Genomic DNA, 17,403 nt, shown 5'->3' on the forward strand with positions numbered 1-17,403 from the left:
AAAGATAAGAGTCCTTTTCATGAAAGGTATCTTGCAGACTTGGAAAAACCATATCCACATAAGGAGTTCACAAATATGCAGGCTTAAGAATCCAAGAACATAAGAGTCCTTGTCAAGTAAGAGTTCTAATGGATTTATAGATTTTCATAATTGACTAAGTGATGAACCAGATAAATGAAACATATTTCTATTCCATGTTCCATCATGCAAAGCCCATAATTCTTTGTCAACTATATGATTGAAACAATTTTTGATGATGCCAAAAGGGGAAGATAAGGGTTGTGAAGATTTTACATTCTTGTAAACTAACATGGCTTATTCAATTATTCAATACTTTAGAGATAATGCTCAAATTACACTCTTGAATGGGCGTAAGCAATCGTTGTTAATATAAAACCCAACTAGGTTGGGGTCGAATCCCACAGGGAACATGGTGTGAACTTCAATTTATTTATGAAATACTTTACAGGTAGTTTAATGTTTCTGGAAATGGGGGTTTAAGGTCCACAGAGAGTTAATTGTCACTTTCAATATTTTAGTGTTTGAAATCAGTTTAAATGGGAAACCAGAGTTATGTTCGCCATGGGTTTTGGGAATTAACAGATACTAGGTAATGCTTGGGATTCTTAAAGTAAGTAGAAAAAGCAGAATATCCCTAACGATGATACTATTTGACTTATCTCTCGAACTCTCCAGACAATTTATTATCTAATTCTCTCAAACTTAGATAACTTATCTATATCCAATAGGATTTTATCTAAGGTCGATCAATCCAGTTATGGCATTGATCATTAAACAGAATGTTGGTAGCTTCTGAGTCCCTGTTGATAATTCACGACCTCTAGTTTATTTCTCCATTAGAAGAAAATAAAACCTAAGGCATAAATAATGTTTGCAACCAGTAGATTTCAGTAAAAACAACAGAATTTCAAGACGTCCTACTACTCATTGAATCCGTTAAATACCTAGTAATCTATCAAATCCTAGTCCATGGATCCCATAACTCCAGCTAATGGAATTAACCGCTCATTATTTGAAGAACGAAATACAAAGTTGAATTCATGATAATAAGGATAAACTTACGAACAGATGAAAAACAACAAGTAGTTTTTTTCAATTTAATCCCTAAAATAAGAATCCACAAATAGTTGATAAGTGTTCAAGAAAATAAAACTCACCCCCAAAACTGAAAAAAAAAAGAACTCCCTGAATAAACCCTAAAATATGATATTTATACTAAAGCCTAATTAAAGAAATAACATAGCAAATTCAATTAATTCTTGGATTAGGTGACGCCCAAACTAACGTTACGTCAAGAGGCTGACGCCCTATCACGGATGGCGTTAGACTTGCTCCAGTTTCTTCAATTCTCAGCCTTAGGCTGATGATGATTCTGACACCACATCAAGGATCTGACAGCGTATCACCAACATCGTAGATGTCTTCTCCTATCACTGATTTTCTGCTTAAGGATGACGCCTTTCTTGATGCCTTATCACCCACTTGATGCCACATCACAGGCGTCGTCAGAACTGCTTCTCAGTTTCAATTCCCTTGTTAAGGCTGACACTGCTTCTGATAGGATATCACAAGGCTGACAACTTATCATGAATGTCGTCAGCCATGTTTTCTTTTCTTTTACTAAGATTTTCAACTCTTTTGCTCTATTGTCATTTATTTCCATTCCTTCATTCTTTTACTGCAATATCATGAGCAAACACATCAAAAAAATAAGAGTTGCTTCTGAATTCGCAGTTATTTTGATCTAAAAAACATTAAATGTGTTATCTTTTGCTCATACATCAACACCCTTAACTTAAAACAATTGCTTGTTCTCAAGCAACAAACTAGCTAAGAGAATACAAAGAACATTTAGTTGTCGATAACCATTTTAGCTCAAAACTCAGTTACCACCTCCAAGATCAACCACTTTAAACTACTATATATCTTATTGAAAAGCAGCAATGTAACACAAGGGATTCCGTCCATGATATCAACTAAGTACCAACAATTATGCATATATCAATATGACACTACCCAAACAAGTAAGTCACTTAGCAACATACTAGTGTGCCCTCACAACAAAGAATTTCCCCATTTTCTCTCACAATAGAAATCAAAGTATCAACATGGGGGATCACCACAAAAACACTCACTCTCAGAATGAAGTTCCAACCAATGTATGCCAAATACCATATTCATGGCCTTATTTCAATACCAAATCGTCTAGACAAGTAAGCTAAGATCACTATAGGTCTTTCTTGGGCTTGTAATGTAGGCTAAGGGCTGGTATGATATTATACGGCATTTAGAGTGACTAACCTCCTTGGCAATACTTTAACTTGTGGGGTCTACTTATTAACTTCTTTTTCTCTCTTTTTCTTTTCTCTTCTTTTTCTCTTTTCTTGATCACACATTCAGAATGGATGGTACTTTCTTCCTATTCAAATAAATTTCTTTTCTTGATCTTTTCACCAAAACCCAACATTCTATTTCTTTTTCACTTATTCTTTTTCTTTTACTCTACCCATCTTCATACCTAATTTACATCATACACCCCTATGATAGCCACCCTTAATTTAGGTTGTTTGCCTAAGTCAAGGTGCATAGTGTCCAAGGAGGACCAGGGCTAAAATAGGTTCATTATGATATAAAAGGGAAGGTGATAGGTATTATAGAAAGAAATGGTTAATTTAGGCTCAAAAAAGGGATCAAGTGGTAATATTTACACAGGGAAGGTCATTTTAGGTTAAAAAGTTACTCAATTAAAAAATGGCCTATGATCCTTTCCTAACCTCTATCTTTCAACTAAGGTAAGACGAATCAAGCAAGTTCTAGATTTGGCAGTACAAAGGGAACTCAGTAGAGATCTCTCTCACACAAGGCACACAAGCATATCTCTAGCTACTACCTATCTGGTTCATGCAATTGTTCAACAGTGGTTATTAAGCACTAGACTAATGCCCTAACCGGATGCACAGTGGTCACACCCAGATGCAATTCACATATTCATGCAAGACAAACCATTGGAGAGATGTTCATAATCACAAGATAAGTTAACTGCCTATAGTACTTGCACTACTACTATTTAGTTACAGAATATGCTACAACAACATGCGACCCTACACCCTCAACTTATAATCAAAACAAAATGAAACAAAGGTCTAGGGTATACCTGGAGTCAATCAAGTCTCAAATCATGGGTCCTTGACCCTGCAGCAGTGTTACCCTCATCAAGAGCTTCTCTCTACTCTGGTGTATCTACTCTTCTAGAAGAGGCTCCTATAGCCCTCACTCGTAGTGCTACGTCCCATTTCCAATTGTCCTCTAGGAAGCCTTGTATTGTCTTTTTCAGATCCACTTTCTCCTGTTTTGTTAGCTCATCATCTTCCTGTAGTGTCTTCACTGCCTTCTTCTTCTTCTTTACCTTTTTGTTGACTTTTCTCTCATTCTCTCCTCTCATTCTCATTATCCTCTTATCTCTTTCTCTTACCTTTTTAGCTTCTTTGTTTTTCTTCTTTTTCTTTTTTACTTACTCCGCAGTGAGATCAAGGATTGGGGATTCATCCTCAAATTCTTCAGCTGCCTGCCCTATAAGTATCATAAACTGGTGTTGCAATAAAACCACCACATCAGCCTTTACCTTATCTAGGGACACTCTGAATTCAGTAGGATCTGCTACAGTCAATTCCTGTGCCCTTGCTTTAAAATAGTTCTACAGATTCGCCACCCGTGTAGGAAATTTAGTAAAAGGATCAAGAGCAACCTTAATTCTCTTATCTACAGCATCGGCAAACTGGTTGGCGAAGGCATGTAGTTGTGTCTCACACTATTTGGACTCTTTGGCCATTTTTTTATATCAATTGGCTGGGTTGTAATTCCTGCTGGTGCTATAGGATCTGAAGGGCCTGGCTCATTTTTAGGTACTGAACCTGCCTGTACTGAAGATTTTGGTGGTGCAGCATCAGAGTCTTGCTGCTCTACTTCAGGTACTGAACTAAGGCCTGATGGGTTTACCTCAACCCTCACCCCTCTATCAAGTGTCAGCCTCAGCTGATTTTTATCATATCGAATAGGGTTGTGGGTCTTAGTGGCATACAGTGTGTATCATCAACCCCTGTTATTTTTGGTACCCCTACCTCTGTACATAACTTGGTGACCAAATAAGGGAATGGGTAAGAGTTGTTAGACCATGTTACCCAAATCTTAATCTTTTCAGTGATCACTCCAAAGTCTAGCTAAAGGTTGGCCACAAGACATGCAACCAATATAGCTCGATCATCCCCAAGAATGTTATCTCCTTCTATTGGCATCAAATGGGTGCGTACAACAGCCCACCAGAACTTTGCCTCTTGAGTCAAAGTTGCTTTATAAATCTGCTCATTACGTTTGATCAGCCATAATGGATCTCCTTCCGCTATCAATGTAGCTAACCAAGGATGCTGGTTATCCTTACTCTTCAGTCGATGGTAGAATGCTGAATTTGTGACCTGAGGAATGAAGTTGGGCCCATGTAGAAATCTATTGATAGTCATGTCAGAAATATCTACATTTACCCCATGAACTGGAACTCTGTTAGCAAAGGTTGGTCTACTGTGATCTCTCCATTCTTCCACAAACTCTTTAATCTAGCCTGGTAGTTCGCATAGAACTCCCGAACTAATGTAGGACAAAATGGCTTTCCTCCCTTAGCAGTCCATCGTAGCCCATAGTTTTTTAACTTCTGCTCAACTCTAGGATACCCTGTCAATCCTGTAATGATGACCTCTTTTCTAGTAAAATTGGCCATATGGAAGATCTTCTTAAGGGATCTGTCATCTAGCATTCTCTCGAACCTCAGAATTCTTGCATTTTATCAAAGTTCCCTTAGCTGGTGGTTCCTTCTCAACTTGATTCTCAGCCGAGGGAGTTTCAAAGAATGGTTCCTCAAAATTATATTTGTCAAACTCAACATGTCCTGCCTCCAGTTCTTCGGATTCATCCTTCTTAATCTCAGGCTGTTCGGACTCATTTTGCTTAGAACCCTCTTGCTCAGAAGATTCACTCTCAGCTGGAGTGGTGGTCTTAGTATCATCATTATTCTGCACCTCAATAGGTTTAGGTGCAGGAGGTGCCTTTGGACTTGATTTCTTTCTCTTGCACCTGAGCAGTGGTTCTTTATCTTCATAATCTGAGTCTTCATCAATGAGCTTTTGAACCACCTTTGGCTTGGCAGCTTTCTTCGGAGTGTTAGGATTCTTGCCTTTTCGTTCCATTTCAGTGTTCCTGTGATATCAAGAAAACAATATTCAGTACTCAGTATTAAAAACACATGCATTCCATTTGAATTTAGTAACTTATGAAAAAGAAGGTTATGACAGTGCATTATCAATATACTGTGACGACATGGCTGATAAGGCGTCACAGTTATGATAGCCTATCAGCTTTGATTTCAGCTCTAAACAGGCTAACATTTTTTTTCTCAGGCTTGTGACGACATTCCTGATAAGGCATCACATTTGTGATAGCCTCTCAGTGATGCTGTCAGTCTAGATTTTTGGCCCAACTCAATTTTCATTCTTAATTTAGGGACCAAATTTTCCTTAGAATCACATGGAGTTTTCACTCATTAAACAAGGGTTTTAATTTTTGCAATTTAAGCACCATTTCAACCCTAATTTCCAATTTTCATAGTAATGGCACAATCAACTTAACTTATTCTTGCCACTGAAGAGAAGAGTGATGATAAGCTTAAGAACATACCTGATGATCAACTTTGACTAGCTTATACGAGAAAGAGAAGAAAAGATGAGAGATTGATTTTGAATGTCTTTTCAATCCCATAACTATTAGGAAGGTTGTTTCCTTGTTCACATAGGAGTATTTTTAAAGGAATGAAATATCCTAACTAAGGAAGGAAATAACAAAAGAAGGATATAAAACATAAAGAAGGAAACTAACAAAAATTGGGAACTTGAAAGGTTTTGTATCTGGGCCTGGTCGGATTTTAACTAATTTGGGCCTAGATTTTCAAAAATAGGGTAATGGCTGATGACTACTTGTGATAAGCCATCATAAATATGATAGCTTATCGTGGGGGTATCAGCCTTAACAGAAAAGGTCTCAACCTTTGGTTTTTCTGACCATATTGGTGATAAGCTATCACAGTTATGATAGCCTATCACAAATGTCGTCAAAACCACTTGGCTTTCTTTCTTCTGTTTTTACCTTGACATTTTTGTACTCTTTTCAGTTCCTTCTGATTACTACCTAAATAAATAAAAACAAAATGCATGAAAATAAAATTTTGGGTTGCCTCCCAATACACCTGATTTATTGTCGCGGCACGACTTGGTTATCTTGACTACTCATACTTCATCAAGATACCTTATCGATACCTCTTTACCATTTTCCTAGAATATATCCACAATTGAGAAGATATTTATCTCCTTCAACTGCTTCATAGGAGGATGCATTTTGAATCTGGCCTCCCTTTTTCCATACCTGAACTATAGCTCATTGAGCTCCACATCAACCAATACTCTTCCCGTGGCTAATAGTGCTCTACCCAAAATGATGGGTATCTCAAAATCAACATCACAATCCAATATCATAAAATCTGCAGGCAGAATAAAATCATCTACTTTTACTGACACATCATGTAGTATACCAACTGGTCGCTTCACCGATCTATCTACCATCACAAGACACATCATTGTGGGGGTAGGTTTCCCAAATCCAAGCTTCTTGTAGATATCAAATGGAATCAGATTAATACTTGCTCCTAAGATACATAAAGCTTTGGTAAACTTCATGGACCCAACTGTGCATGGTATAGTAAATGCTCCAGGGTCAGGCTTTTTTTGCACTAAGGATTACGAAGAAATAGCACTACAGTGGTGGATGTTGTCCACTGGCTCATAGCTTACCTTCCATTTCTTTGTTAACAATTCCTTCAAAAATTTAACATAGTTTGGCATTTGCTCAAGTGCCCTCCATCAATGGCACATTCACTGTCAGTTGTTTCAGTATTGCCATGAATTTGTTATATTTTTCATTATCTACTTTCTTCTTCAATCTCTGACGAAAGGGAGGTGGTGGTCTTGGCATTTCTTTCTATACCACTTCCCCTTTCTTTTCGTCTTCTTTCTCTGAAATATTAACAAAACCATCTAGCTTCTCAGACTCCACTAGATTGCTTTCTTATGGTTCATCGACACTAATCTCATTCTTCACAACTTTGCCCATAGAAGGGCCAGGTAACATCTTACCACTTCGAGTGGTAATTGCCATACAAGAACTACCAGTCCGCTGGTTCTGAACCATATCACTAGGTAAAGTACCACCTTTTCTCTGATTCAGAGTAGCCAAAAGTTGGCTCATCTATTGCTCCAGCTGCTTGATAGAAGCAGAGTGTGAGCTAACCAACTGACTGAGAGTAGAAAACTCACTTTTCATAGTAGTTACCCCCGAGTTAGTAGCTTCAACTCCCTTTAATAGCTTTTCCATCATGTCCTCCATGGACATCTTGCCAGAACTAGTTGTTGCAGTATCCCGACTTCCAAGAGGAACATATAAAGCACTCCCATCATTATTGTTTCTCCAGTGTCCCTACTCTCTATCTTTATAATCAGGCTTGTCATAGAAATTCCAACCTTGGTTCCCTTGGCTATGGCCTCGGAATCCCCTCTGATTACTCACATAGTTTGCCTCCACATCAGCACCTGTAGAAACAGTACCCTAAGATTCCACAGGTTTAACTATTTCAGTCTTGCCAGATAGCAAGTGTTTGGCCAGCAAGTCCATCTGCATCTTCAAATAGGCCATGTCCTGATCTCATTCCTTATCCCTTCTACGTTGCTCCGTAGTTATACCACTAGCAACAGTCGGTCCAGCCACTACTGAATCCCTAGTATGCTAAGCCTAACTCTGTTTGGTTATTCTATTCAGCATGTTAGAAGTATCTAGAAAAGATAGATTAATGAACGGACCACCTGCAGCGTTCTCAACAATTTTCTTTGTCACAAATTTGAAATCTTTGTACAAAGTCTCCATCATGTGCAAGTCAGTCATGTTGTTGTTCAGACATTGTGCAAGTTTCTTCTTAAATCTTTCCTAGGCTTTGTGCAATGCTTCAGTCGGGATTTTTCTGAAGTTACTAATTTCATCCCACAACTATACCCTTCTGGAGGGTGGAAATAACCATTCTAGGAATGCATCTTTCAACTGTCTCCAGTTTGTTATAGAATTAGGCTCTAGTTCATTCAACCCCATTGTTGCCTCTCAAGATAGAGACAATGAAAACAACCTCAACCGATCGCATTCTGGTTCACTCTTGGATTGTCAAATAATTTGCAAATGGTGATGAAGTTCACCAAATGCATGTTCGGATCATCACCAGGCAAAACTCCAAAAAACCCCTTCAGATTCAGGAGTTAGATCATAGTACTTGTTATGCTGAATTTTACACCTGGTGCCAACGGTGGAGGAATGATAGCACCCATTGCACCAGCTCCATCCATTCCTTTATCATGTTCATCATCCTCACATTGAATAGGCTGTTGACCATATCTTTCTCAGACTGGACAGTTTCTATTGATATTTTGTTGCACTGGTGCAGAAACTTACTCAGCTCTCCTTGGTTTTTGAGGATTCAGCAATTTCTCATCACCTAAGTCTTTATCATCAGGGTTTTGGCGAAATGCTTGTTGACCTAAATTCGGCATATTCAGCTGAGTCCTGGCAAAAGCAGCTAGTCTTTCTACTTCCTATTGTTCCGCCATTCTCCCTATCAGCTGAGGTTCTGGGTTGATACTATAGTGGTTCTCTAGAACTTTTTGTTTTTGGTATAAACAACACAGTTCCTTAAATAGAAATAAACAACAAATAAATGTAAATCAAGGAAAATTAACGATCAGCAAATTTTCACACACAAACTTTTAGTCTACAACTGTATTCCCCGGGAACGGCGCCATTTTTGATAACGCTCAAATTACACTCTTGAATGGGTGTAAGAAATCATTGTCAATATAAAACCCAACTAGGTTGGGGTCGAATACCACAGGAAATATGGTGTGAACTTCAATTTGTTTATGAAATACTTTACAGGTAGTTTAATGTTTTCGGAAATGGGGGTTTAAGGTCCACAGAGAGTTAATTGTCACTTTCAATATTTTAGTATTTGAAATTAGTCTAAATGGGAAACCAGAGTTATGTTCACCATGGGTTTTGGGAATTGACAGGTACTAGGTAATGCTTGGGATTCTTGAAGTAAGTAGAAATAGCAGAATATCCCTAACGACGATACTATCTGACTTATCTCTCAACCTCACCAGACAATCCAGTTACGGCATTGATCATTAAACAGAATGTTTGTAGCTTCTGAGTCCCTGTTGATAATTCATGACCTCTAGTTTATTTCTCTGTTAGAAGCAAATAAAACCTAAGGCATAACATAATGTTTGCAACCAGTAGATTTCAGTAAAAACAATAGAATTTCAAGATGTCCTACTACTCGTTGCATCCATTAAATGCCTAGTAATCTATCAAATCCTAGTCCATGGATCCCATAACTCCAGCTAATGGAATTAGCCACTCATTATTTGATGAACGAAATACAAAGTTGAATTCATGATAATAAGGATAAACTTACGAACGGATGAAAAGCAACAAGTAGTTTTTTTCAATTTAATCCCCAAAATAGGAATCCACAAATAGTTGATAAGTGTTCAAGAAAATAAAACTCTCCCCTAAAACTAAAAAAAAAAAAGAACTCCCTGAATAAACCCTAAAAGATGTTATTTATACTAAAGCCTCATTAAAGCAATAAAAAAGCAAATTCAATTAATTCTCAGATTAGGTGACGCCCAAACTGACATTGCGTCAAGAGGCTGATGCCCTATCACGGATGGCGCTAGACTTGCTCAAGTTTCTTCAATTCTCTGCCTTAGGCTAACGATGACTCTGACGTCGCATCAAGGATTTGACGGCGTATCACCAACGTCATCAAATATCTTCTCTTATCGCTGATTCTTTGCTTAAGTCTAATGCCATTCTTGATGCCTTATCACCCACTTGACGCCACATCACATACGTCGTCAGAACTACTTCTTAGCTCCAATTCCCTGGTTAAGGCTGATGCTGCTTTTGATAGGCTATCAGAAGGCTGACGACTTATCATGAATGTCGTCAGCCATGTTTTCTGCTCTTTTGCTTAGATTTTCAACTCTTTTGCTCCATGGTCATTTATTTCCATTCCTTTAGCCTTTTACTATAATATCATAAGCGAACACATCAAAATAACAAGAGTTACTTTAGAATTCACAATTATTTTGAGATAAAAAGTATTAAATGTGTTAGCTTTTTCTTACACATCATTTAGCTTCCAAGATCAAGACATTTGTATAGAAATGGGATGCACAAGAGCATGAGTTTTCATTCAACAATTTCATGCTTTAGTGTTCACGGGTCAAGATATGGATATCAAGAAGGAATACACAAGGGCCTGAGTTTTAAATCATCAAAAAAGAGAATTTGTTAAGACTTGTGAAGCTTTGATGATTACCAATAGGTCATGGAACAAGTAGGCATAGTTGGTTCATAAAAAGCTACTTCAAAAGAGTTTAACTAGCAAGAGGACTTTTTGTTGATAAATTCATATGAGCAAAAATAATAGAAATAAAGTTTGTTACTTCAAATAAACATTAGGAGATCATTATGTGTGGAAAAAAAGAGTTAGCGTTTAACTACAACAGTTAAAAAGGAAGTCCAAGAAGCATGGAAGTCCTTGTAGAGTTGAAAGTCTACTTAGTTGTGAAGATAAATAGAAGTTATAAATATTCAAGGACTTTCAAATGTAAATTCATGCACAAATATTGAGAGGAAAAAGGGAGAACACAAGAAAATAAGTAAGAACGAGATTTGGGAAAGTTCTGCCTATAGAAGTGCAGCCTAATACGGTGAACTAGATTGAAGAACCTGTTTCATCTATGTGTTAAACAATCTTCTATTCACAATCTTCTATTCTAGTTATTATGTATTAGGAAGTTTATTAAGTTGTATTTTTCATGCTTTATTAGTGTCAATGTGTTATAAAATGGTTTAGGAGTTTAGTGTTTGAGTTGGGATATCTTAAAAAGTTGGGAACATAAACATTGGGAGGTTTGTGTATTGTTAGAAATTAGAGTTAGTTCCTAGGGTTACTGGAGTGTTGTAATTTTATTTTCAAGTAGAGTAACTTGAAGTAGGTTTCAATAGTCTGAGGGGATTGTTGAACATTAGGAATTAGAGTTTATAATTTCTTAGGTTACAAAGTTTTTAATCTTATGTTGAGAGGATCATTCTGTTTAGTGAAGTTGGGGTTAAATCCTATAGTGGTACAGGTCATGGTTTCTTTACACCTTTTATGACTTGGGTGTTTTCCACATATTGTGTTCATTATTTACTGTCTTTACTACTTCTGTTGGAACACGTTAGGCAATTTGGTCCATCCATAGGCAAAAATTGGGCATAACTCATGTGAGTTATTAGGACGTGTAGAATTATCAATTAGTGAATCTGACAACGTCATTAATATAGAAATATTGAATTTGGAAAAGTAGTGCAGTTGGATTGTGCTCGCAAGATAGTAAACATATTCCAAAGGTCCATTCGGAGAGTTTTTTGATCGATTTCCATAGCTGGTTTTAGTTGCTCTGGTGTAGGGCTTTTGTACATCGAAATGAGGCTTCTTACTATGGTTGCAAATTGTTGAGGTCTTGGGCATCGTGATCACGAAGGCTTAAATAGTAAGGTCCAGTTTATGTCTCTTTTACTCTTTATGACCGCAACAAGAACCTCACAAATACAGTGCTTTCGGGTTGGGTAATCTCGAGGATCTCAAGGGTGATGATCAAGATCGCAATAGGCAATATGTATGGACATATATTTAATCCCATTTTTTAATTGATGACTCCATAACTCCATTTTGAAGCCTGAGAGTTTGGTTTTCAGATATTTCAAAGTCAATTTCAAAGATTTAACTATTGGGTAAGTCTTTAAAAAAAAATTAATCATCGCTCACTAATTATTTCATGATTTTACATTCAAATCTTTGTTTTCAGCTTGAAATTTTGGAGTTCTCTCTATAAAGTTATAGAGTAATATTTGCTAATTTCAAGGTCAATTTCAACGCCATTTTTGATGAATTTTCATAATTGAACTCTTTGGGTTATGGGTAAAATGGTTTTTAAATAAAATTCAAGTTTTGACCTTGTGGGCATAGGGTTGACATTTTGGACCCAAATTTAAAGAAAGCAATATGAGTGTCCTTAGATTCATATTTTCATATAGAATACACATTTGACTAGATTGGGCTCGATGGAAGAAGATTTAGGAGGGAAATCCTTTGGTTTGATTTTGTGGGTTTTTTCTTAAGATAAGTTGAGACTTTCTTAAACTCTTTCTAGAAATGTTTATGTACTATTGTTTGTATGGGTTATAATGGAGATATAAGGGTTAATGTATAGGTTAGATAACGAGTATCTATGTGGGTAGCAGTGTTATAGGAAGTGCTAAAACTGATCAATTGACTTGTTTGGACTTTTTCCTATATTGCTAACATGAATTTATGTAGTATAATTGAAAGTGCCTTGTTGTGTATGCTAGTAGATATTTGTACTCATATTCTAAGTGATTGGATTAGTGTATAAATCTTTGATAATATGAAACTGTGAATTTGGTCATTTAGGCTACAAAAAGGGAGTTTATGTGAATGTAGAGAAATGAATTTGTTTTACCAAATTGACTTATCAGAGCTAATTTATGTGTTCTGGCAAAAATGGAGTCGGATAGTAATCATCATCTTAATTATGGCCTTTGTATATCATATTGAGAGCATGGTAATAAATTGACTAAATGTTGCTTGATGGTATGATTTGCTGATAGGCAAGATGTACGATTTCTACTTTTTGGAAAAAATGTGATTTGAGTACATTCTTACATTTGGACATTGTACATGCTATCTGTTCTCCTATATATAAATCATTTATCATATATTTATATGAGTTCACATGCATATTATTGATTGAATCATATGGTTCTTCTCCTATGGACTTGGGGAATGATTTAGAGGTGTTGTGACATAAGATTTTCTTTTATTACACTCCAATTACTTTAGGGAAGGATCCAAATTGAATTACTCTCAAATGGACTTCAAGCAAGAGCCAGATTGAGGTCCTCTGAAGGCCCAAAGGAGCAGGATTCATAGGGGTATATGGACCTTGCGAGTCCCGCATGGTTTCCAACTATCCTTATAGAGAATCGTATGTATACTGGTATAATAGACTTGCCCCATACTCGCCATAAAAATTATTGTTACTTGATTATATAGCATGCACTATGCACATCTTATCCATCTTATAGTATGACCTTGATGTGGTGTGTGGTAAATTCATTGCAAGGTTTGAATACTTATGTTTTATCTCAATTAGTTGTGAAACATGATTTATTTGAGTATGAACTATTAGCTTGATGTTGATATTGTCTATTAGACTAAGTGACACCTTTCTAAATGCAGGTTTGTTTGGTTGTTTTGGATGGTTGGTACTAGATGATTATTTTCATCTCTTTGAATATGGATTGATTAATAATGTTGTTGAGTACATGTAAATTAGCACTCATGCTTGTTTATTTTTATGCATTTAATGTTTTGTTATTGAGTCGGTCGTGTTAAAGAAAGAGAAAGAGAAAAAAGTCTCATAATAGTGGTTATTGAGATGAGTGGTCTCTTTATAAGACTTGGGCAATCCTTCTCTCTTTGAACTAGCTTTTGGAGTGTGAGTTAGGTCCAAGACCTAAGTTTACATGGTATCAGAGTAGGGTCCATCTCACCAAATATTGGGCCCTCGAATTTAAAATTGTCCATGCACCAGATGTTTAGTCCTGGGCATAAGGTGGGGTGTTAAAGAAAGAGGAGGAGAAAAAAGTCTCACATTAGCTATTAATGAGATGGATGGTCTCTTTATAAGGGCTGGGAAATCCTCCTCCCTTTGAGCTAGCTTTTGGGGTGTGAGTTACGCCCAAGACCTAATTTTACATGTCGTTCCAGGGTGTTGATTTTAGCCTATTTTTGTGCGATGATTTTTGAACTTTCAAGACTTAAAGACACCTACAGTGACCTTTTGGCTTCTTCAGATTTCTTCTGTCTTTCTTTTATCATTTCATTATATTGGAGATATTCTAGATATTTCGACTGTATTTCACTTTTCAAGAGCTTTTGGGATGTTGTCATCTTTCTGACTTCTTAATTACCTGTACATTATGAGTTTCCCTTTGAGAAATATTGTTTTTTAACTCCTTTAGGCATATTAAGTTGTTGTTTTTTCATTATATTTGTGTTGATTTTAATTTATCTGTCATGAGATGAGATAGGTGTCGTCATGATTCGAGCTTTGGATCGTGACAATTTTACAGAGCGAGCATCGGTGAGCATTAGTACAATTGTTAATGCCAAATCTCTAATGTACCGAATAATAAAATTATCTGATATAGTGATTTTAGTCATCTTATTATCTTGTATACTGGTACTTTCAAAAAATTACAAAATACAGTCATATTGTATATTTTTATAACAAATATGTAAGATATATGTATTTTTGTACTTATTAAAAAATCATAATAGTGAGCATTTTTTCAATGGGGACGGCAACAAAATCTAACCCACGTATGACATACACAAAAGATGTATTTTATCTATCTTTCATCTGCAGTGTCCTAGACAATTGGTTCAGATTGTGCCTACAGTTTGACAATACATATATACAATCTAGTTGGTCACACATATAATTGATCGATGTCTTCACATACATACACATGCATTTGGTTTCTGCCTTAACAATGCATATTGTAAGCGTGCTACTTTAGTCAGGATTAGATATTACATGCACACGAATATAATAATGTTTTGCTATATTTTGAAAGTAAAATCTTGCAATATTTTTGAAATCAAAATCTCCCAAGATATGACAAAAACGACAGTTAAATTGTGGTACTTATGAATTTTTTTCTTATGACACGGTTGAATATATTGATAATGTCTTAAATTTGCAAGTGAATTTTATTTAAACACGATATATTTTAATTAATGATCTGAATATATGATAAAATGTTCCTATTAGGTATTGTCATTAAAACTTTATTGAGTTTTTGTGTGTATTTTTAACCACTCATTATGCAGATAAATTAACTATTTAAAATATATTATTTTTAATAGTTATATGCATTAACTTCAATAAGCTATAAAATATCAAACATGTGTCCACTAGATGCTAATGTGCACAACTAAAAAAAGTATTATTTTATGCAACTACGTGATAATCATCAGAGAACTCACACAATTTTATGCAACTATGTGCTTTGCATGTGTGTTTCATATCAATCAATAAAATAAGATACTATAAGGAAGAATTTTATTATGAAATATAAGGCGAAGTTGCGTACAACAAACTCTTGTGGTTGTCCATCCTTAGACCCCACGTAAAGCGGAGAACTTTATTGCACCAGACTTCGCTTTTCTTTTAGGAATTGATGGTAAAATGGATGTTACCTTCCAATATATAATGTACGTGCTTTGCGTATATCTCATATCAATCAATAAAACAAGATACTATAAGGGATTTATATTACAAAATGTAAGGTCAAGTTGCATAGAATAAACTCTTATGGTTGCCCATCCTCAGACCCCACATCTAGCATGAAACTTTATTGCACTAGACTACCTTTTTCTTTTAAGAATTAATGGTAAAATGGATGTTACATTCCAGCCTCATTATAGTTATTCTTTATAGTAGCATTTCACTATAAATGCCTGAAATTGTAAATATTAGGATTTCTTATGTAGTCCAAATAAGGAAAGATTTATTAATTAAAATTTAGTTAATTTAAAGTACCAAATATTAGAAATGGTTTAAGTAAAATTTATATATCCTATGAAAAATCTCTTTTTAAGGATAAAAATGTCTAACTACATTTTGCTAAGGACCTTCGTTGTAATGACCCTCATAATGAAATTTAGAAATTTATATGTATTGATCATTTTGTCCTTCTCTATGGTTGTTTTATCTCATTTACAAGTTGTGAAAATGGTTGACATATTCCCTAAAGTGTTTGGAAGTATTCTCTATGAGTTTGTGTTTTTAGATGCCCTTAAATGGATTAGTTTGACTTTGGTCAACAGTTCATGATCCGAGCATTCAATGGTGAATCTGACAATTTTATTAGATCCTCAATGTCAAGTTTGAATTAGTATCAGGATTGATTGGGGTTTGAAATCTTTATTGTGTATTTTGATCCTCTGTTTGAAAACTAGTGAATTTTTACTTGAAAGGGGTCCCGAGGACCAATTTGTTAAAAATGATAATTTTTCAAAAATCTAACATTGTCATTGTGTCCAAATATCAAAAATATCCTAGTAGTATATTTGATATATTTTTATGGGGTCTCGAATGAATCTCGAGGATTCGTTCGAAGAATTTCTAGACTTGGTATATTATCGGTGCCTAAGTAGCCGGTTTGATGGCTTAAGCGACCCCTTGATGGCATAAGTGATAGCCGCTTAACGATCCCTTGACGGCTTAAGAGATATCTTCTTAAACAACCCTCTGATGGTATAAGAAGTAGCCACTTAAGCGATCCCTTAATGTCTTAAGCGATAACAGCTTAGGTGATCCCTTGTTGGCCTAAGCAATAGCAGCATAAGCAATCATTTGACGGCTTAAGCGATCACCGCTAATATTTTTATATATATTTTGTCCCTCATTTTCAGCCATTGTTCTAAGATTAAAACCATCAGTTTTTACTTGTAGGGTCTTGAATTAAGTAGAAGATCCTTGGTTTGAAGCAGGGCTTGGGTTGGAGACGTTAAGGTGACTTTTTTTCCTTCATTAATTCGTAAGTTTTTGCCCTAATTCTCCATTAAATTTTTTATTTCCCCTATTATTTTCTTTAGATCTTGGAGATGATTTGGTCCCCAATCAAGACTCTGTTGGTCCTCAAATTTTAAGCATGCATTCCTTGTCCTTTGAGGTACCTCATTGATGAATTCAATTTTTTACTCAATTTTAGGCTCAGAGTTTTATATGGCAGTATGGATATTGTTGGACTCTTCTTGACTTATAGATGTCATACTTGGCTGATTGGATGCTTTAAATTTTGATTCGAGGGATAGGACTTTCAGTTGATGCCTTGAATTGTGTTTCGCTTGCAGATCTTCTTTTAAGGAAAGTTGAGATGTTTCTTGAATTTTCTCAAAGTGATCATGCTCTTTTTGTATTTTGTTATTCGTTTAGTATTGAGGGTTCTGCTTAGGTGAAATGACCAGCAGCTCTGCGGATACCTGAGTCATTTGATAAATTGCATTTAAAGAAATGACTATTCTAGTTAGTCTTG

At 35.8% G+C, this 17,403-nt stretch overlaps 1 protein-coding gene across 1 annotated transcript; it reads right to left on the bottom strand.

Moving 5' to 3' along the window:
• Window positions 1-4,814: 4,814 nt before the first annotated feature.
• LOC124898587 lies at window positions 4,815-8,705 on the bottom strand. Its single transcript, XM_047412226.1, has 2 exons — window positions 8,608-8,705; window positions 4,815-5,265 (listed from the first exon to the last, which is right to left on the bottom strand). Exons 1-2 carry the CDS (start codon window positions 8,703-8,705, stop codon window positions 4,815-4,817), a joined length of 549 nt encoding a protein of 182 aa, XP_047268182.1.
• Window positions 8,706-17,403: the final 8,698 nt, after the last annotated feature.

Source organism: Capsicum annuum, chromosome 5 (genome assembly GCF_002878395.1).
Source record: "Capsicum annuum cultivar UCD-10X-F1 chromosome 5, UCD10Xv1.1, whole genome shotgun sequence".
NCBI lineage: Eukaryota > Viridiplantae > Streptophyta > Magnoliopsida > Solanales > Solanaceae > Capsicum > Capsicum annuum.

Excerpts from the sequence above, each read along its gene's own strand:
- LOC124898587 (XM_047412226.1), bottom strand. The coding sequence starts at position 8,705 with ATGCCGAATTTAGGTCAACAAGCATTTCGCCAAAACCCTGATGATAAA. Across the intron at positions 5,266-8,607 it reads CAAAAACCAAGGAGAGCTGA|GAACACTGAAATGGAACGAA; the intron begins GTAAGTTTCTGC and ends TTGATATCACAG.